Genomic DNA, 20,278 nt, shown 5'->3' on the forward strand with positions numbered 1-20,278 from the left:
CGGAAATGTGACCACCAGGGAGATGAGACCAGAGGTCCCCAGACTCTTGGGGGGGTGTAGTCGTATAACGTGGTGGGGGGGTGGTACTTCAGGCTCGGGATCATTTTCCCTTCCATCCTGCCTTTGCCAGGGGAGGGGGGCTGTTTCCTGAGCCCCAGTCGTGTCCACCATCCTGGGAGCTGGGCCACATTGGGCACAGACAGAGCCCCCTGGATGTGATGGTCCATGTTGGCTTTATGAAATGGACACAGTCAGGTCTGCCTCACAGGACTGAGGTGGGACCCAAGGATTTAGGAGGCAGAGTCCTGAGTTGGAAAGGCTCAGGACTCAAAACAGCATCCAACCCCTGGCACTGTGTGGGCTTGGCCAAGTCATGGCCTTCCCTGACTGAAATGGGATAATGATTTTGACCTCCCAGCATCCTGAGCAGTCAAGGTGAGTGGTGGGATCTGATGGAGTCCAGTGGGTGGTCTACAAACGTTTAATGAGCTCATCACAAGGCCCAGCACATAGTAGGTGCTCAGGAAACAGGAGCATGCTTGATGAGATTGTGGTTCATTACTCAGGTTTTGGCTCCCAGAGGCCTAGATGGGAGTCCAGGTTTTGCCACTCCTTTCCTGGCTGAGGGGCCTGAGGCAAGGGGCTAACCTCAGAGCTTCAGTTTACTTTTCTGTGGAAAGCAAAGTCCCCACATCAAAAAGTTGTTAGAGATGGATGAGTGGGTTAGAGGCCCACCCTGGGGAGTGGCTGGGGGCTGGGTCAGTGTGAGCGCCGTGCCCTGTCATTGGGAAGGCTCCTGAGAAGGAGGACTATTCCAGAGTGGGGGTTTCCAGGCTGGAGAGGGGTTGCAATTGTAGAGGTTGCATCCTGGATTCCAACCCCAAACCTGCCCTCTTGGGCGACTAGCCTGTTTCCTCTCTTCAGGAGAAAAATCTCTAACATCCAGGGCGGTTGAGGGTGAGAAAAGAGTCAAGGTTGGGGCACATTGTGGGCGCTGGACACAGCCAGGTCTGGTCTACTCTGACCTGAGCCTCAGCTTTGCCTCTATAAATGGGCCTAATAAACCCCCACATAGCAGGGCTGTCCGGTGGTCATGGACACCTGCAGGGGATCCTGTTGGTACTAAACATGACATAGACTAATGCTTCTCTCTTCGGATGGAATGTCCCAGGCCCTGCCAAGAAGCCCATGAAGAACCCCAGAACCTGCTACAGCGGGCACATAAAACATAGGTACTTCATAATATTGGTGGAATTGATGAGCAAATTACTTAACTGGTACCGCTTGTCCTAGCCCAGCCAGATCCTGGAAGTCCCCCCACTTCAGTGCAGGGGTTAACCTTGCAGTTGCTGGAGGGTGATGAGATCTGCAGGTCCATGCCCCCCCCTTCCCTTCCTTCCTCCACGCTTTTGGACTGCTGGGATTCCCTCCGTTTCACAGATGAGAGAACTGAGGCTCAGGAAGGGATGTGACCTGCTACCCACCAATCATATAGCTAGTAAGTGGCCAAGCCAGGATTCAACCGAGAGCTGCCTGATTCAAAAGCCCAAGGTCTGTCATTTGGATTTCCTCTTCTTTTCAAGTTAGGGAATTTTGTCCCCATCCCATAGGTGAGCAAACTGAGGCTCTGAAAAAGGAAGCCAGGGATCCCAGGGCACACAAGTCACCAGCTGAGGGAGGATTGGGCCCTGGGTCTATGTGACGGGAAAGCCCCATATGACCGTGATGAAGTAGTCCCAGTTTCCTTGTTTTACAATTGAGGGAACAGGCTCAGAAAAGAGTTGCCCAAGGGGCTGAGCCCGTGGCACACTCGGGAGAGTGCAGCGCTGGGAGCACAGCGCTCCCGCCGTGGGTTCGGATCCTATATAGGGATGACCGGTGTGCTCACAGCGCTCACTGGCTGAGCGCCAGTCTCAAAAAGGACAAAAACAAAAAACAAACAAAAAAAAACTTGTCTTTGTTATGGGCCGAGTCCGTGGCACACTTGGAAGAGTGCGGCGCTGGGAGCGCAGCAGCGCTCCCACCGCAGGTTCGGATCCTATATACGGATGGCCAGTGCGCTCACTGGCTGAGTGCGGTGCGGCCGGTCTCAAAAAGGACAAAAAAAAAAAAGAAAAGAGTTGCCCAAGATCAGAGGGTCAGGGCTGCGCCTGTTTTACTTACTTATCTGTTTGCTTGTTTAGTAACATCTTTGTTGAAATACAATTCACAAGGGCTGACCTAGTGGCTCACTCGGGAGAGTGTGGCGCTGGGAGCACCTAGGCCACGGGTTCGGATCCTATATAGGGATGGCCAGTGTGCTCACTGGCTGAGCGTGGTGTGGGCGACACCAAGCCAAGGGTTGCGATCCCCTTACCGGTCACAAAAACAATAACAAAAACAAAAAACTGAAATACAATTCACCCATTAAAGTGTACAATGGCTCTTAGTATATTCACAGTTGTACAGCCATCACTGAAATTAATTTTAGAACAATTTCATAACCCAAAAAGAAACCCCATGTCCTCTGTCACTCCCAAATCTCCTCATTTCCCCAGCCTTAGGTAACCACTAGTCTACTTAATTTATAAATTTGCCTAGTCTGGAAATTTCATATTAATGAAAGTATACGGTCTTTTTTTTTTTTTTTTTTAAAGATGACCGGTAAGGGGATCTTAACCCTTGACTTGGTGTTGTCAGCACCACGCTCTCCCAGTGAGCAACCGGCCATCCCTATATGGGATCCGAACCCGGGGCCTTGGTGTTATCAGCACCACACTCTCCCGAGTGAGCCACGGGCTGGCCCAAGTATACAGTCTTTTGTGATTGGCTTCTTTCACTTGGCATAAAGTTTTCAAGGTTTATCAGTGTTGTCGTATCTCTCAGTACTTCATTTCTTTTTATCATCAAATAGTATTCACTGGATGAATATACCACATTTTATTTATCCATTCACCAGTTGATTGATATTTGAGTTGTTTCCACCTTTTGGCTATTAGGAATAATGCTGTTATGAACATTTGTGTATACGTTTTTATGTGCACATTTGTTTTCATTTATTTATCTTGGTTAGATACGTACAAGTGGAATTGCTGGGTGATATGAGGGTACTTCAGAAGGTTCCTGGAAAGATCTGTATACCTTAATTCTATTTTTCTACGAACTTTTTGAAGTACTCTCAAATGGTAACTATGTTTAAACATTTAAGGAACTGCCAGACTGGTTTCTACAGCAGTGTATGAGGGTCCCAATTTCTCCACATTCTCACCAAGACTTGCTATTGTCTGGTTTTCTTTGTTGCTTTTTTATTATAGCCATCCTAAGTGGGTGTGCAGTGGTAGCTCAGTGTGGTTCACTGCAGTTCCCTGATGGCTAAAGATGTTGAGTATTTTCTCATGTGCTTATTGGTCATTTGTATATCTTTTTCTGAGAAATGTCTGTGTAGATCCTTTGCCCAGCTTTAAATTGGGTTATTTGTTTTTTTATTATTGTGTTGCAAGAGCTTTTAGATACAAGCTCCTTATCAGATATATATCATTTGCAACTATTCTGTCTCATTGTGGTTTGTCTTTTTTTTTTTTTTTTTTTTTTTTTTTTTGGTGGCTGGCCAGTATGGGGATCTGAACCCTTGTTCTTAGTGTTCACTTTCTTGATAGTGTCCTTGGAAGCACAAAGTTTTTAATTTTGACGAAATTCAAATTTATCTATTTTTCCTTTTCTTGATTGTGCTATCTGAATCTGTTTTTGAACCATAGATGACCAAAGAGCCCCCATCCTTCCATTGCTGACTTCGTGCTGAGAAGCAGTTACAACTTAAGGTTTATGCGCATGGACTCTGGAGCTATACTGCTTGCACTTAAATCCCAGTTAATTTACCTGTGACCTTGGGCAAGTTACTTAAACTTTCTGTGCCTCAGTTTCCTCATTTGTAAAATGGGGATAATAATGTCTACCTCATAGGCTTGCTCTGAGGCCCAAATATGTAAATTCATGCAAAGTGCTTACAACAGTGTCTAAACTATAAATTTAGTATAACATACAACATAAATCATAAATTTAGTATATTTAACTTAGTATATACCACTGTATAAATGTCTGCTATAATTATTGTGGTGCTTGCTAGAATGCTGTTATGGCTATAGTTTTGTTGCTCTTGTAGCTATATAAGTATCTCCTACCGTATTATTGTTGTTAATGCTGTACTCCAATGTGTAAGGTAAGTGCTTGTAATATCGTTCCACCCATTTGGCAGATGAGGCCACTGAGGCCCACAAGATAGCATGCGTGGCTGATAAGCCCAACCGTTCCCGGCACTGTGCCGTGACGTGATGTTCCTGCCCATTTCTTGTCCTCGCAGGTTCGGGGCGCCTGCCCCCCACTAGGTCAAGTGGAGGGGGGCCCCCCGCTCAATGGGCCTGGCCAGGGCCCTGCGCCGCCTGAGCGGCGCCCTGGAGTCGGGGGACAGCAGGACAGGCGATGAGGAGGAGGCCGGGCCTGGGCTCTGCCGCAACGGGTGGGCGCCAGCTCCACTGCCGTCGCAGGTTGGCCGACGCCGCGGGCGCTTTGTCAAGAAGGACGGGCACTGCAACGTGCGCTTCGTGAACCTGGGTGGACAGGGCGCGCGCTACTTGAGCGACCTGTTCACCACGTGCGTGGACGTGCGCTGGCGCTGGATGTGCTTGTTCTTCTCCTGCTCCTTCCTCGCCTCCTGGCTGCTCTTCGGCCTGGCCTTCTGGCTCATCGCCTCCCTGCACGGAGACCTGGCCGCTCCGCCGCCGCCCGCGCCCTGCTTCTCCCAGGTCGCCAGCTTCCTGGCTGCCTTCCTCTTCGCGCTGGAGACACAGACGTCCATTGGCTACGGCGTGCGCAGCGTCACCGAGGAGTGCCCGGCCGCCGTGGCTGCTGTGGTGCTGCAGTGCATCGCCGGCTGCGTACTCGACGCCTTTGTCGTGGGCGCCGTCATGGCCAAGATGGCCAAGCCCAAGAAGCGCAACGAGACGCTTGTCTTCAGCGAGAATGCCGTCGTGGCGCTCCGGGACCACCGCCTCTGCCTCATGTGGCGCGTCGGCAACTTGCGCCGCAGCCATCTGGTTGAGGCCCACGTGCGGGCCCAGCTGCTGCAGGTGCAGTGGGGAAGTGGGAAGGGGCCCTTCACAGGGCTGGGTTTAGAACCCCGGGCGAGTGTAGCAGATGTAGGCCTCAAGGCGGGGGGGGGGGGGGGGTGAACTACAATTCCCAGCAGCCTCTGGGGCAGGGACACCCCCCCCGCCCCCAGCCCCTTATGGACTGCGGAAACAGTTGTAGGAGATGTAAACCCGAGAGAGGTCTGTGACTAGTTCTTCCTGGAGGCCTGGACTTGCGACAGATCTTGAGACATAAAGACCTCATCTGCCTTAAATACCAAGGTGATGGGTTCGGATCCCAGTGCTGGCCAGCCGCCAAAACAAAACGAAACTTAATCCTGTGGCATGAGGAATGGCCGCCTATGGGACTGTGTGAAATCTAGACCTGTGAGGTCCACACCTTGGCCCATAAAGGCTCGGAACTACAATTCCCAGAAGCCTCTGGGTCAAGGGAACTTCCCTGATGGGTGGTGTGAGATGTATGGGGTGGGGGGGTTGTATGACCTTTCTGTGACTCAGGTTTTCAATTCCCAGCTGATACTGTGGCACAGAGAGTGGCCTATGACTTGGGGCCAGGCCCCTGTGGGATTGTGGGAGAGGTGGGCAGAGGATGGGATGCAGCTTATGCCTGCGCTAGTGTGAAACTCAATTCTCAGGCCTCTGGGCGTGGGGTCCGGCAGCATTTGCCGGAGACTTCTTTCCCCACCTTAGTGGCCTAGTCTCTCCTGCCAGCCTGCTACCAAATGAGTACAGGGTGGGGGTTGGGAACCCTTGAATTATAGCTTCTCAGTAACAGAACAAAACTAACTCCAACTCCTACCAACCCTGTAGTAGCAGCTCCCTTGGGCACCCTAAGGAGGGGGCCTTAGTGTTCCTAGAATTGTGGTCAAATTGCTCCAATATCCCTGTTTCCAACAAACTCTGGGGGAACAACTGCCTAAGTAAAAACCCTTAAGAATTCTGAGCTGATGCTGGACTTTGGGGGGCAGAAGGAAGATGTCTGATTGGTGGGAACTACAACTCCCAGCAGCTCTGGGGGCTTCTGAAAACAGTTGCAAGGTAATAGGTTCCCACCCCCAACCTCTGCCTCTTGCCTGGCTGTTTGAGACAGTGGGATTCATGACCAGGAGGGACACTGTCTCTTCCAGAAGTCTGTGGGACACTGACATGGCCAGGATGTGAGACACACGCGCGCGCGCACACACACACACACACACACACACACACACACACACACACACACACACGAGGTTGTAGATGGGCTGGGGATGGAGATAGCCCTGGGGCTAGCTTGAACTGGTGGTGGAGTACAGGGTGCTGGACCTAGACAGTCCTAAATCCCTCTTCTGGTCATTTATTAATAGCCATTTTTCTATCACTTTCCTTTTTTCTATCCCTCTCCTCCAATTCCTGGTTGGATGTCATTCTTATCTTCTGTTTTCTCTTTGATTTCATCTGTCTTATATCTGTGGCTCTGTGACAATATCATTCTATTCCTCTCTACCTCTTTCGACTCTCTCGCCCCTTACCCCATCCCTCTTCTGGGTTTCTGTCACCTTTCTCTGGACTTCCATCCTCCTGGGTCTCTGGCCCCCTCCCCCTGGGGCTCTGTCCCTTTCTGGGTCTCCATCCTACTCTCTGGATCTCTGTGCCCTCCTGTGTTTCTGTCCCCCTCTCTCTGTCTGGGTTGCCATCCCCCTCTCTCTGGATCCATGTTCTCACCCTACCCCTCACCCCTGCTGGTCTTTGCTCTGTTCTTTCTCTGCATCTCCATTCCTTTCTCTCATTGTCTCTGTCTCTGTTCATCTCTGTTCTCCCTACTGTTTTCTTACCTTTTTCTGCAGCCCCGTGTGACCCCAGAAGGGGAGTATATCCCACTAGACCACCAGGATGTGGACGTGGGCTTTGATGGAGGCACCGATCGCATCTTCCTCGTGTCTCCCATCACCATTGTGCATGAGATCGACTCTGCCAGTCCTCTGTATGAGCTAGGACGTGCTGAGCTGGCCCAGGCTGACTTCGAGCTAGTGGTCATTCTCGAGGGTATGGTTGAGGCCACGGCCATGACCACACAGTGTCGCTCATCCTACCTCCCTGGTGAGCTGCTCTGGGGCCATCGTTTTGAGCCGGTCCTCTTCCAGCGTGGCTCCCAGTATGAGGTGGACTATCGCCACTTTCATCGCACTTATGAGGTCCCAGGGACACCTGTCTGCAGTGCCAAGGAGCTGGATGAACGGGCAGAACGGGCTTCCCACAGCCTCAAATCTAGCTTCCCAGGTTCTCTGGCTGCATTTTGTTATGAAAATGAACTTGCTCTGAGCTGCTGCCAGGAGGAAGAGGAGGAAGAGGAGGCCAAGGAGGGGAATGGGGCAGAGACAGAAGACGGGGCTACCAGTACCCGAGTTCTCACGCCAACTTTGGCACTGACCCTGCCTGCATGATGCAAGCTGATGTCCCCTTCCCCATTTGTGTCCCCTTCCCAGAGCTAGCAAGATGGAGAGATCGGTCCCTCTTCTGGGATGGGGGCAGGTGTTTCCCAAGACCAACAAGCCTGCTGGGTAAATTATCAGCTGGTGAGTTTCTCCATGCGGGTGGACCCACCAAGGACATAATGGACGTTAATTCCTCTGCTTCTGGGCTCCCTCCTGAGACCCCTTTATGAGCCCAATTCCTGAGTCTCACCAGAGCTGAAGGATCCAGAATTCTGGACTATCCAATAGGCAAGGATTGGTAATTCTAGATTCCTGCACATGGCTGGGCCGGAGTTGTTGAGCAGGGTCATAAATCAGTGGCATAGACCACCTCCAGGGTAGGAAGTTAGCAGTTCCAAACAACAGTAATCAGAAGTTTGTAGGTCTGGATTGACCTAAGATTGAAGGGACTGTTGCTTCTTGACTCAGCCAACCAAGTAGTAAATCATTTGTTCTAGACCACCAAAGGAGGTTGTGGAATGCCCCAAATATTCAAGATCACCTTGATTGACCAAAGAAAAGGAACAGTGACTACAAGCCAAGAAAAGACCGTGTGATTCCAGAAAGCCCAGAAGTTGAATTCTGTGAGTCTGGGTTGAACACAGAAGCGAGTACTGGTGAATCTAGAACAGGTTTGACCTAAAGAGCTGAACTACTCCAGAAACTAAAGAGTTATGTTTCTACAATGTGCAAAACAATGGCAAGTCTGTGGGCTTAGAAGGTCTAAAGTGAAAGATGGGGAGTTCTTGATTAGATAACTCCAGACTACTTGCTATAGAACATCCAGCCAAGGGGATAAGCATTGCTTCTAAATGATCCACAGGGTGTTGGGTTTTGTTTTTTTTTAAAGTATCATTCTAGAATGTTCAAAGGAATCGGGATTCTGTGGCTCAAGACTGATCACAGAGTCAAGGAAGGAGGGGCAATTCTAGATGTCTGAAATTTGCTTCCAGTTTGCCCAATGGAGTTGAGAATCTTGATGATTCTAGATGACTTCTTGTGGTTCTGTAATGCCAAAAGGAATCAAGGCTCCATGGATCCAGAGTTGTTCACTACCAAAGCCTGGAAGTTCTAATCACCTCCAGAAGGACAGCTCAGCAGTTCTAGGAGGTGGACTCAGGACCCAATAAGCAGCATTTCTGGGCTGACCTAGAAGGGAAGGGCTCAGGTGAGACCCTGTACATCACAGGGCAACTAGTAGGCAAGGAAGGGGGAGGCCCAAGGCTGGTGAGTCTAGAATGCCCTGGAATCCTACACCTTAGTGATGTGTATCTATTTTATATATATATATATATATGATATAAATACAGATATCTATTTTTTCCCCTGGTTCTTGCAGCAGGGTTAGAAATTGAGCTTGAGCTAATTGGACTGTAGTCCTTTCAAGGATCCAGGAAGCTTTGCTCTAAATCCCAACTCTGCCCCAGTTTACTATGTGATTTTTGAATGAATCATTCCCCTCCCTTTACCTCAGTTTCCCCATATGTAAAAATGGGGCACTGGAACTTGAAGTTCTCCAGGGGCCTTTGCAACAGGATGATTCCTCACTGGCTCTGCCTAGTGATGGAATGCATGGCTTTCCAGGAGCAGGTACAATGGGAGATGCCATTGGAGGCTGGCTCTGAACTCAGGTGTCTGAATCACAGGGCTGGCAAGGGGTAGTGCAAGGGGGAAGACCTGTCCCCCAGATTAAAGAACTGGGAGCCCTTGGTGGGCATGTCTGTAAATGTGTTTCTGGGCATAAGTCCTCCAGCCTAGTCCATGCCACCTGTATAAGTGCCCAACAGGCTGGGAGCCAGCGGCAGAGGGAACAAGTGCCAGGGAGGAGGAGAATACATCTCCACCCCTGTGTCCCAGACCGAGGGCAGGCACTGTCATTGCTCATCATCCTGCGCAAGTGCTACATCAACTGAGGTCCCCCTCCTGGTTTCCCCGTCTCCTTTTATCCTTCAGAATCCCCATGTAATAACCGGATGGGATTAATTAGCTGGCTGCTCTCCCAGCTCAGGGTGTCTGGGGTAGGGACTGGGGACAATGGAAACACAGGGTTGGGGAAGGATATCAAGTTGGGAGTGAAAGGGCAGGGAGGGGATTCTGTTCAGAAGAAGAGAGAGTGGGGGAAGGGCTGGCACAACCTGGGTCTCCACTGGGGAGGGCAGGCCCCGGGCCACTCATAAAGGTCAGTGAGGGGATTAGGAGGCTCCGTGTCTAATCCAATAGCTTAACCAGGTCCTGGCCCCGAATCCGTCCCCACCTGCCCAGCCCAGAGACAGCGAATGATGACGAGGCCCAGACATAATGGGGACCACTTCAGTCCCAGTTATGGGCCTGCCCATCTACAGGGGTGCCCCGGTTCCCCATCCCGGCAGACCCCTGCACCTGCTTTCCCTGCAGGGAATGGAAACGGAGAGGCTGGGGAAAGGGAGGGGCCTCAGATGTGGGATGATCTGAGAGGAGGGTGGAGTTTAAGAAGGGCAAGACTATGGGTGGAGGTTGGGGGACTTAAAGTGAGGGAGCTGGAGAGGGGAAGGTCTCGGAGAGGGGAAGGAATCAGAGAGTGGGAGGATGCTGAGGGAAGGGGAGTTAGATGCTTGGGGAAGGGAGGGGTCTTAGGAGAAGGAAGCTAAGCTAATGGGAGTAGTTTAGGGGAGAAGCCAGAGAGGCAGAAGGCGCCAGGAAGGCGGAGCCTGTGCTGTCACTAAATTTGGCCTTCCCCGATTGTCCTGTTCTCCATGACAAGTTTCGAATAGCTCAGCATTTGGAAGAAGGAACAAGTCTTCTCACCACTCCTTGACTCTGCAGAGTCTGAGGGGGATGAGGAGGTCATGGAGGTGGTAAAGGTCTGGAGATCGGAGGAGCCTGAAAGGAGAGAGAAATGGCCAGAGAAGGGAGGCAAAAGAAAGGCAGGCCAAAGCTGCTCCTGGTTGCATGGCAACCGCTGCCGTCAAAAGCCAGCGTGGCCTGCTAGGTGTGGCTCACGGAAACAACCCATAGTTTCGGACCCGCCCCCCCCGCCCGGCAACAAGACTAAGTGCCGTCCGCTAGCAACGCTATACGAGAGGTAGGGCTGGGTTGACCTATTCTCGAGGGTCCAGGGCCCTTGCGCAGGCGCAGTCCTCTCTGCTTCGCATAGCCCCACCCCCATGCAGCTCCTTCCGGAGGCTTCTCATTGGTGGGCAAGCCTGCCAAGTGCTTTCTTTTGTTTCGGAGGCAGGGCCTGGAACCCTGCCTGTACTCCGATTGGCCCCACAGGCCGTCTACCTCCAGCCGGACATTACTACTTCTGCTCCTTGTGGGCCTATTGGTCCTGGAGGACGATCCTTTGCTGTTGGGGGCGGAGCAGATGAAAGGGCCCACCGTGGATTGGACGGTGTCAAAACGAGGGGCGGTTCTTACTGGCCGGGCGGTTGGGCGGCGAAGAGAGAGTCTTTTCAGCGCTGAGGACTGGCGCTGAGGAGGCGGCGGTGGCTCCCGGGGCGTTTGAGCGGGCTCACCCGAGCCCGCGGGCCAACGCGGATCCAGGCCCAACCGGCGGGACCGCTCCGGACTCCCCGCGGGCCTTCCTAGCCGCCATGGAGGACGGTGTCTATGGTAGGTCGGGGAGGGGCGGGGCCGGTTGGGAGCGCATGGAGCGTTTCCTCCCCAAAGTTCCCCAGAGAAGGGTCCCTCCCGGTGCTCCCTGCGCGGAGCCGTTCGTCCGCATCGTCGTCTCGCTTTTGTGGGGCGCAGGACGGGCTTCCGGCAGGGCCCGAGAGCGGGGCGTTCCAGGCCATTGTTTGGTCCCAGCCTGTTTCCGGTGGCGGCGGGAGGGGGCGGGATGGAGCGAGGGAGGCGAGGCAAGGGCGGAACCATTCCCGCTGGAGTGGCCGGGCGAGCCCAGTGCCCGCTGGGTGCGGGGAGGGGCACTATTGCGGGGGTGGGTGGGGAGAAATCTTGAGGGCTTCCGAGATCCCGCTAAGGCGGGGCGGGGGCTTTTGATGCCCCGCCCCCCTTTTACAACTCTTAAAACCTGCCATCAGCTTCCCCTGCCATGGATACTTTTCATGGACCCAGGAGTCCAGATGCCCAGGCCCGTCTTTTCTCATCGCCTAAGAGTCCATAACCCCAGCTACCTTGCTAGTAATGGAGTCAGAAAATCGAAGCCTCAGCCCCCATCCAAGTAATGGACCCGGAAGTTCAGGCTCCTAGCCCTTTCTTCCCCCAGACCTAAGAGCTCAGGCTCCCAGTCCCCTTCCCCCTCAGTCTGGGTCCCAAGGCTCCTCCTCCTCCAGGACGCAAGGTTCTAGATTTCCCAGCCCTTCCTTCCCTGGACTGAAGAATCCAGGTCCCCCGTCCCTTCTTCCATCAGACAGAGGAGGCCCCATCTTCATCCTCCTCCACCTACGTCCTCCCCTAGACTGCAGGAGTCCAGGTTCCCAGCCTCCGGTACTGACTTCCAAACCCTGATCCCCCACCCTCAGAGCCCCCAGACCTTACTCCGGAGGAGCGGATGGAGCTGGAGAACATCCGACGGCGGAAGCAGGAGCTGCTGGTGGAGATCCAGCGCCTGCGGGAGGAGCTCAGCGAAGCCATGAGCGAGGTGGAGGGTCTGGAAGCCAATGAGGGCAGGTGAGGGTTGGGGCAGGGAACTTGGGGGGCATTGGGCCAGGCCAGGGATGCCCAGGCATTGACTTTCTGCCCACCACACCCACCTTGCTCTCTTTTCCTGCAGTAAGACCTTGCAGCGGAACCGGAAGATGGCAATGGGTCGGAAGAAGTTCAACATGGACCCCAAGAAGGTGCTTGGGGCCACAGGGCTGGGATCAGCAGGGCAGACATCCAAGCAGGGAGTTGTGGCAACTCCAGGTTCCAGAAGTGTGATGATTATAGGTCTACTCGGGCGGACAGACTTAGTCCTAATCCCTGGACTCAGATATTGGCTGTCCATTTGTTCTATGAACACTAACAGAGTGTTCTAGCCTCCTGATTTTTGCTTGTGTTCCCTGCCTGGAAGGTCCTCTTCCCCTTTCCATTTGTATTTGTGGATGCACTTCTGGTTCCAAGAGGAGTTCAAGTCTGGTAGAGGTTATGGACAAAGTGACATGCACAAAGGAGGGTTGACTGTGACAGAGGAAGGTATTAGAGCTGTGGACACCCAGAGGAGTGAACCTGATGGAGCCAGGGAGGGCTTCCCTGAGGAGGAGATGTTCAGGTCAGGTCTGAAGAATGAGTAGGTGTTTACAGGCGAAGAAAAGATATTTGTTAACTTAGTCATTCATTTAACACCCATTTTCTGAGTCCTCCTGAAGGCCTGACCCTGTGCTAGGCAATGCTGGGGACCCAGAGAAGAGTTAGACCCTGCCCTGTCCTCAGGGAGCATGGATGTCTTTATACACAAATACCCCAATCCAGAATGAGACATAGCTAAAATGGAAAGGTCTTCATGTCACAGAGAAGGCCAAAGAAACCTCTAACCCAGCCTTGGGCTTAGTGTTCACAGCCCTGGAGGGACTGCTGTCTGCTAACAGTTTCTTTATTCTTCGTGTTGGAAACAATTGTAGTTTGTTCAGTCATTCAACAAACATTTATTGACCACCTTTTTCTTGCTGGACCCTGTTATTGATGCTGGAATTAACGAAGCAAAGGCAGGGAATAGGCCATGAGGTGCAAAGGTGGGTAGGATGGTATTTAAGGACCTATGAGAAGCCTGAAAATGAAACCTGGCCCTACTCTGTTGAGAGTGGGGGTGGGTTTGGATGCTGAGGTTTCCAAGGAGGTGGGAACAGAATGGCTTTCTGGGCCTCAGCATTAAGACCCAGCCCCCACCTACTAGGGAATCCAGTTCTTGGTGGAGAATGAACTTCTGCAGAACACACCTGAAGAGATCGCCAGGTTCCTGTACAAGGGTGAGGGACTGAACAAGACAGCCATTGGGGACTACCTGGGAGAGAGGTAAGGCTCCAACTGAACTCCTGCTGGGCCTCTCCCCACCACCCCATGCACCCAGTTTTTGCCCTTATGTGCATGGAACAACCCTGAGCTTCCCCAAGGAGAGGCCCTGATAGACCAGCTTTCCAACTGGACTGTGACAGAATGGATGTCCCAAGGGGTCTTGGGGAGACCGGAACCATCCATTTTTGTCTGGGGACAGTGGAGAACATATGTGAGTGTCATGGAAGTATGAAAACCATGTGTGGATGACAGGCGTGCTTGAGAACTGTGTGGACAGCTAGGAAGTGTGGGGACAATTGGCAGATATCTAGGGAGCATGGGATCTCTGGATGTCTAGGGATTGTGGGGGCCATCTGGAAGTCTAGAGTATATGGAACTGGAATTGGGTGTTTGGGGGCCATCTGGACATCTGGGGATCATATGGATTTGTGGCTATCTGGGGCATATGGGAACTTTGTGGATGTCTGGGGGTTGTGAGGGCCATGTCTGGACATCTGGAGAGCGTGGCGGTCATTTGAGAGATGTGACTGTAGGTGGTACACATGTCTGCTGTGATTCTCCCAACTGTACAAAGGTCCAGCCAAACCAGGGTTCCCAAGGCACACATTCCTCCCAAGAGTGTGTTCTTAGCATCCCCGACCCGGGGCCAGGCCTGTGATAGGGCCAGGCAGAATGTTGTACCCACTGTAGAGGGGCAGCTGCTGTTCAGAAGAGGGGGCACAACTTCCCCAACGCTTTGCCTACTGTCCACTCCCACTCCAACCTCCCCATACTCCTTCTTGTATGTGACTTTGTTCTGCCCTGCCAGGGAAGAGCTGAATCTGGCAGTGCTCCATGCTTTTGTGGATCTGCATGAGTTCACCGACCTCAATCTGGTGCAGGCCCTCAGGTGAGGGGGAAGCGGCTGGAAGGGCAGGAATGTACCTTTCAGGGCTTTTGTAGTTGCAAGTGATAAACTTTACTCAAAACAAAAACAAAAGCAAGCAAAAACAGAAACAAAAACTAGAGAATTGATTGTCTCATGTAACATAAAAGTCCATGAATAGGGTCTATATCAGGCATAGCTGTATCCAGGTGCCCAAATGGTGTCAGAAAGCCAACTTTCTCTGACTCTTGGTTGTGCTTGCCACTGTGTTGGCATTACTCTCTGTAGACCCTCCTCCTACATGATAACAGAAGTTCCTGGTAACCAACAGACCTGTTTTATCAACCTCAGCAGAAAGGAAGAGGCTATTTCTGTATAGATCCACCAAAAGTTCCAAGGCCAGTGCTCATTGGTCAGGTTGTGTCACGTGTTCATACCTGAAACACCTACTGAGGCTAGAAGGTTTGGATTTCTTACTGGCCAGTTTCTAACACAGGGACTGAGAGTGGAGAGGGGGTTTTGCCAGCCCTGGCATTCATACCTGGCCCCTCCCTAACCCAGGCAATTTCTATGGAGCTTTCGCCTCCCTGGGGAGGCCCAGAAAATTGACCGGATGATGGAGGCCTTCGCCCAGCGATACTGCCTGTGCAACCCTGGGGTTTTCCAGTCCACAGGTGGGGTCTGGACTCCTAGGTCTGAGGGAGGAGGTGGCTGGTACTGCTGGGTCTGAGGGAGTAGGAGGCAGGGGGCCCAGCCCCCTGAGTCCTATGGTAGAGGAGTCTGGGTCATGGTGACAATAGGTTTTGGGGGCCTGGGACACACCTGGGTCGTCACCACCTGACCTATCTGGTGCAGACACATGCTACGTGCTGTCGTTCGCCGTGATCATGCTGAACACCAGCCTTCACAATCCCAACGTCCGGGACAAGCCAGGCCTGGAGCGTTTTGTGGCCATGAACCGGGGTATCAACGAGGGCGGGGACCTGCCTGAGGAGCTGCTCAGGGTCAGGCCCCCTCTTTCCTGCCCCTCAGCCCCTCTGCCCTGTTTGTCTTTGTGCCACATACATCCTCCCTGGGGGTCTCCCAGTGCCTCAGCTATCCACTCAGGATTCCTGACTGCTGCCCCTCCCACAAGTGGTGTGATCATGCCAACTTGTACATTTCTTTTCTCTCTTCCTTTTTCTCTGGCTGTTTTTGCCTTTGGCTCTCTGTCTCTCTCAGGATCTGGCCTTCTGTTTCTTGACCTGTTTTTCTTCTCTGTCTATGGCCCTCTGACTTTTTCAGGGTTTTGGTCTGTCTCGTTCTCCATCTGTCTGTTTCTCTGAGAACTTAGGCTCTTCCAACTGTTGTCTGTGCATCTTTTCTTTCCTCCCTTATCCTCCGCAGGGCTCCCTCCACTTTCCTTCTGCTTTCTCTTCCTCCCCAGCTTGCTCTTCTCTCCATCCTACCATGGGTTGGTCGTCCCACCCATGAACTCCCCTAGTACCCCCCGCCGGAGGGTCCCAGGGACCTGGAATTGCTGACCTGGCCTTCACCCCTCAGAACCTCTACGACAGCATCCGAAATGAGCCCTTCAAGATTCCTGAGGATGATGGGAACGATCTGACCCACACCTTCTTCAACCCGGACCGGGAGGGCTGGCTCCTTAAGCTGGGTACGTCCCCTCCTGACCTTGCTAGCTCTCTCTGCAGGGGGAAGTTAGTGGGCCCAAGCCCTGGACTCAGTTTCTGCACATACCTGCTGTGTGACCTGAGGCAAGTGATTTGACCTCTCTGAGACTCACATCTGAAAAATGGGGCTGAAAACAAGATCAGGATTGTGTGCTGGGCCCAAGCACAGGGCCTGGCCTATAGTAAGTGCTCCCTAACCCCTTTTCTTCACCCACAAATGTTTATGGAGTCCTTTCTCTGTGCCAGGTTCTGATCTAGGCGCTGAGGATGCAGTGAGTACTAGATAGTCCCCATCTGGTGGGCACATGTTTACGCAGGATGCCCTCTGCCACAGTTAACAGAAAATCCAACCCAAGGGTATCGAGCCCCTGGGAAGCTGTTATCTCCCTTGGCAAGAACTCCCAGGGTCTCTGCAAGGCTCTTGCATCAGCCCCCACAGTCTGTTGGCCTCATCATCAGGCCAATAGCACGGTGGCTGTTCCAGGTGTCATACCCTCCCCAGATCATCACCCACAGGCAGAAAAGAATGTACACAAGTGAGAAAACCTGTCCCAGAATCCCCCAGTGGACTTCTCACCTGGTTGGATTGGCTTCTTGCTGGGAATAACCCCAACCTGCGTAGATGAATGGAGTCCCAGCTGGATGGGAGTGGAGGGGTGGGGGCCAGTCCTCCTTGAAACATGAAGCACAAGCACACTTAGGGCCAGTAAGCAGAGATCATACAGGATCATAGCATGGTGGGCTTATCATGGGGATTGCAGTCATTCTCAACCCTGGCTGCACAGCAAACTCACCTGAGCACTGTTTAAAGCCTTGATAGCCCAGCCACAGACTCAGGTCATGATCTCCAGGGAAGGACAGGCCATCATTTTTAAATCTCCCCAGGTGCTTCCAATACATAGCCACAGTTGAGAGTCACTGACTTGGAGCCATGCCTGGTAACACAGTAGGTTACTACGTGTGTGTTAGCTGTGACTCTTTAATGCAAAAGTGATGAGTGGGTCCTCCGAGGAGACAAAGATCTGATGAGGAAGTCCAGTCCAGTGCAAGAGGGGAGACCTCCCAAGAAAGTGGGAAGGCCCAGAAGCAACTCCCAGTCCAGGGCAGGGCTTCCAGGCCAGGCTTCTTTTGGGGGGAGGAGCTTTGGTTTCCCTCCAAGTCTCAGGGTTTCCCCATGTGGAATTGTACTATTAAATCAAAGCAAAACTGGGCCAGCCCGTGGCTCACTTGGGAGAGTGCGGTGCTGATAGCACCAAGGCCACGGGTTCGGATCCCATATAGGGATGGCCGGTTTGCTCACTGGCTGAGCGTGGTGCTGACAACACCAAGTCAAGGGTTGAGATCCCCTTACCGGTCATCCTTAAAAAAATAAAATAAATAAAAGCATCACTTCCTCAGCAGGTACAGGGTTTTCTGGTAAATATAAAAAATGCCAGTCTTACCAGCCAACACCCTGGTCCAGATCCCTGCTCTGGATCCAGGGGAGGCAGACAGGGCTGGGGGTCATTTAGATTTCTCAAGGCCTAATGGTGCCCCTGGTAGTGAGTGGCCAGAAAGAGAAGCAGGACAGGCAGCTTCACCAGGAAGTAGTTCCCCTCAAAACTACTCCTATCAGAGTATGGTGCTGATAATACCAAGGTCCAGGATTCGATCCCTGTACGGGCCAGCTGCCAAAAATAAAAGATTGGCTAGTTAGCTCAGTTGGTTAGAGTGTAATGCTGATAACACCAAGGCATAGGGTTTGATCCCTGTACTGGCTGGCCACCAAAAAAAAAAAAAAAATACTCCCATCTGCAGGAATTCTTCCCACTTCCCAAATGAGGAAACTGAGACTCAGTCACTGTCCAGTAGCCACAGGACAGAGGTGGTCTTGGATCCATATGTCTGACTGGAGTGCCTCTGTTCCCTTTGTGGCAGTTAGAAAAGGTACCCTTTCCTTAAAATATTGAAATACAGGAAAGGGGATTTGTTTGTTTGTTTGTTTGTTTTAAAAGATGACCGGTAAGGGGATCTCAACCCTTGGCTTGGTGTTGTCAGCACCACGCTCAGCCAGTGAGCTAACCGGCCATCCCTATATAGGATCCGAACCCGTGGCCTTGGTGTTATCAGCACCGCACTCTACCGAGTGAGCCACGGGCCGGCCCTAGGAAGGGGTATTTGTGATGGCTAATAAAAGACATTATTACTGGTATTTAATCTTTCTTGGTCCACGAGGCAGGTCATCATGTCACAGGAAGATGTGGGCTCAATTGGGTCTCCAGGCTGGAGTCCAGAGAGGGCAAGAAGGTGTCCTAAAGTCACACAGCTAGTTCTGTGCTGTGGCTAAGATGAGCCCCCATGCCAACCTCAGGCCAAGGACTGGGGGGTTTTGTCATCTCCCTTGTGGGGCAACCTCCAGAGGAAAAATATTTTCACCATGGCAACAGAGGGCCCTCTCGTCTTAGGACATGTCCTGGGAGTGGGCTGGAGCTGAGCACCGACAAGGGAGTGTTCACAGCCACCATGGTGGGGCTCAGGGCCCTTGGCCTCCCCAGGAGGGAAAGGCTGTGGCCATTCCTCCCTCGTGGATGTAACTGGTTTTCTTCCCTCTCTCTCCCTCCTTTTCTCCCCCTCTCTCTCTCTGTGTCTCTCTGCTGTGTTTCTCTCACTGTCCCACTCCCTGTGCATTCCTCCCCGTGCCCACCCTATTTCTATTGCCTGCGGCTCTTGGGGGCACCCCATTCTTCTGCCTTCCCTTCTGCACCTGATCCTGCCTGCTTTCTCGCTGTCTGCCCCAGGAGGTAGGTATGGTCTGTCTTACCCCCCAACACTAGACAAGGGGAGGGGGCTTCCCTGGCCTGGGCTCACAGGGAGGAGAGGACTGGGGACTCAGATTCCTGGGCCTGGGTTGACAGGCATGGAAGGTGTGGAAACCGCCCCCCCAAAAAAGTGTGGAGCCCCAAGCTGGGGGTGGACCGATTCCTGGGGCCCTAACACTCCTATCCCGCTTGTCTGTCTCTTCCCACGCACTGGCTTTGTTCTGGGGCCTGAAAGCCCTGCCTTTCCTGCTCTGCCTCTCACTCCCCTTCCCGACCCTCCCAGAGGCCCTGTCCCCTCCGTTGAGCCCAGGCCCCCTCCCACCCCTTCCCTTTCAGGGGGCCGGGTGAAGACATGGAAACGACGCTGGTTTATCCTCACAGACAACTGCCTCTACTACTTTGAGTACACTACGGTGAGGGTGGAGCTGGGCTGGGCTCTAGGGTCCTGGGAGGAGGAGCTGGGAGCCTGGACTTCTGGGTCTGAGGGAGGAGACTGAGTATCTGGGACTCCTGGGTCTGTGGGAGGATGGGGCTGGGGGAGGAGGGGCTGGGGTGAAGATTTGGAAGTCTGAGTTCTGTCCAACTTGCTCCTTCAGGACAAGGAGCCCCGAGGAATCATCCCCCTGGAGAATCTGAGCATTCGAGAGGTGGATGACCCCCGGAAACCGGTAAGACACTCTCCATAGGCCTTCCTGCCAAGGTGGGGAGCATCTTCTGGCTCCAGGACTGTCTATTACCTACTGCCTCTCTTCTCTTATCTCCCCAGAACTGCTTTGAGCTTTACATCCCCAACAACAAGGGGCAGCTTATCAAAGCCTGCAAAACAGAGGCAGATGGCCGGGTGGTTGAGGGGAACCACATGGTGTATCGGATCTCAGCCCCCACGCAGGAGGAGAAGGATGAGTGGATCAAGTCCATCCAGTGAGTCTGGGCTGTGGAGTCCTGGGGACTGGGCTTCTGGGTCTGAGGGAGGAGGGGCTGGGAGCCTGGACTCCTGGGTCTTCATCCTGGAATCCCTCCCCGTTTGCAGGGCAGCCGTGAGCGTGGACCCCTTCTATGAGATGCTGGCAGCGAGGAAGAAGCGAATTTCCATCAAGAAGAAGCAGGAGCAACCCTGACCCCCTGCCCAAAACCCCATTATTTATTAGGGAGCTGCCCCACCCAGGTGGCTGGGCCCCTGGGCCCTGGGGCTGTGGATCCTGGTTCCCGTTTGGAAAATTCACCACCTCTAGCTCCTCGCTCATTATTTGTAATTAACATGCTGTTGGTAATCTTATTATTTAACCACTCATGGCCTGCAGACACCCTCATTTCCTGGGGTTTACAGAGCTAAGGTATGTGGCAGAGCCAGCCAGCCAGTCAGCCAGTCCACTTGACAAGGGCCAGAAGCGCTGTCTAGTCAGAGATGCCTGTACCCACCCATCTCTGTGGGTAGCTCACA

At 52.8% G+C, this 20,278-nt stretch overlaps 2 protein-coding genes across 3 annotated transcripts; both read left to right on the forward strand.

Moving 5' to 3' along the window:
* The first annotated feature begins 4,209 nt into the window (after nucleotides 1–4,209).
* KCNJ14 (potassium inwardly-rectifying channel, subfamily J, member 14) lies at nucleotides 4,210–8,091 on the forward strand. The gene is made up of 2 exons (XM_008569272.1): nucleotides 4,210–5,102; nucleotides 6,947–8,091. Exons 1-2 carry the CDS (start codon nucleotides 4,389–4,391, stop codon nucleotides 7,541–7,543), a joined length of 1,311 nt encoding a protein of 436 aa, XP_008567494.1. The 5' UTR covers nucleotides 4,210–4,388; the 3' UTR covers nucleotides 7,544–8,091.
* A 2,759-nt stretch (nucleotides 8,092–10,850) lies between these two features.
* On the forward strand, nucleotides 10,851–20,128 carry CYTH2 (cytohesin 2). Of its 2 annotated transcripts, XM_008569273.1 has the most exons (12): nucleotides 10,851–11,164; nucleotides 12,034–12,181; nucleotides 12,285–12,351; nucleotides 13,386–13,504; nucleotides 14,313–14,393; nucleotides 14,931–15,043; nucleotides 15,225–15,373; nucleotides 15,912–16,023; nucleotides 19,174–19,250; nucleotides 19,434–19,505; nucleotides 19,604–19,758; nucleotides 19,868–20,128. In XM_008569273.1, exons 1-12 carry the CDS (start codon nucleotides 11,146–11,148, stop codon nucleotides 19,953–19,955), a joined length of 1,200 nt encoding a protein of 399 aa, XP_008567495.1. In that variant the 5' UTR covers nucleotides 10,851–11,145; the 3' UTR covers nucleotides 19,956–20,128. The 2 variants fall into 2 exon arrangements, with proteins under 2 accessions (XP_008567495.1, XP_008567496.1); XM_008569274.1 differs by lacking the exons at nucleotides 10,851–11,164; nucleotides 12,034–12,181; nucleotides 12,285–12,351; nucleotides 13,386–13,504 and having other exon boundaries at nucleotides 13,706–14,393; nucleotides 15,912–16,024; nucleotides 19,172–19,250.
* Nucleotides 20,129–20,278: the final 150 nt, after the last annotated feature.

Source organism: Galeopterus variegatus, unplaced genomic scaffold, assembly GCF_000696425.1.
Source record: "Galeopterus variegatus unplaced genomic scaffold, G_variegatus-3.0.2 Scaffold486, whole genome shotgun sequence".
Taxonomy (NCBI): Eukaryota; Metazoa; Chordata; class Mammalia; order Dermoptera; family Cynocephalidae; genus Galeopterus; species Galeopterus variegatus.

What these genes read in the sequence shown, in the direction of transcription:
- KCNJ14 (XM_008569272.1), top strand. Translation starts at nt 4,389, where the DNA reads ATGGGCCTGGCCAGGGCCCTGCGCCGCCTGAGCGGCGCCCTGGAGTCG. An exon ending in TGCGGGCCCAGCTGCTGCAG is followed by an intron (nt 5,103 to 6,946) that starts GTGCAGTGGGGA and finishes CTTTTTCTGCAG; the next exon opens with CCCCGTGTGACCCCAGAAGG.
- CYTH2 (XM_008569273.1), top strand. An exon ending in CTGGAAGCCAATGAGGGCAG is followed by an intron (nt 12,182 to 12,284) that starts GTGAGGGTTGGG and finishes CTTTTCCTGCAG; the next exon opens with TAAGACCTTGCAGCGGAACC. An exon ending in ACTACTTTGAGTACACTACG is followed by an intron (nt 19,251 to 19,433) that starts GTGAGGGTGGAG and finishes TTGCTCCTTCAG; the next exon opens with GACAAGGAGCCCCGAGGAAT.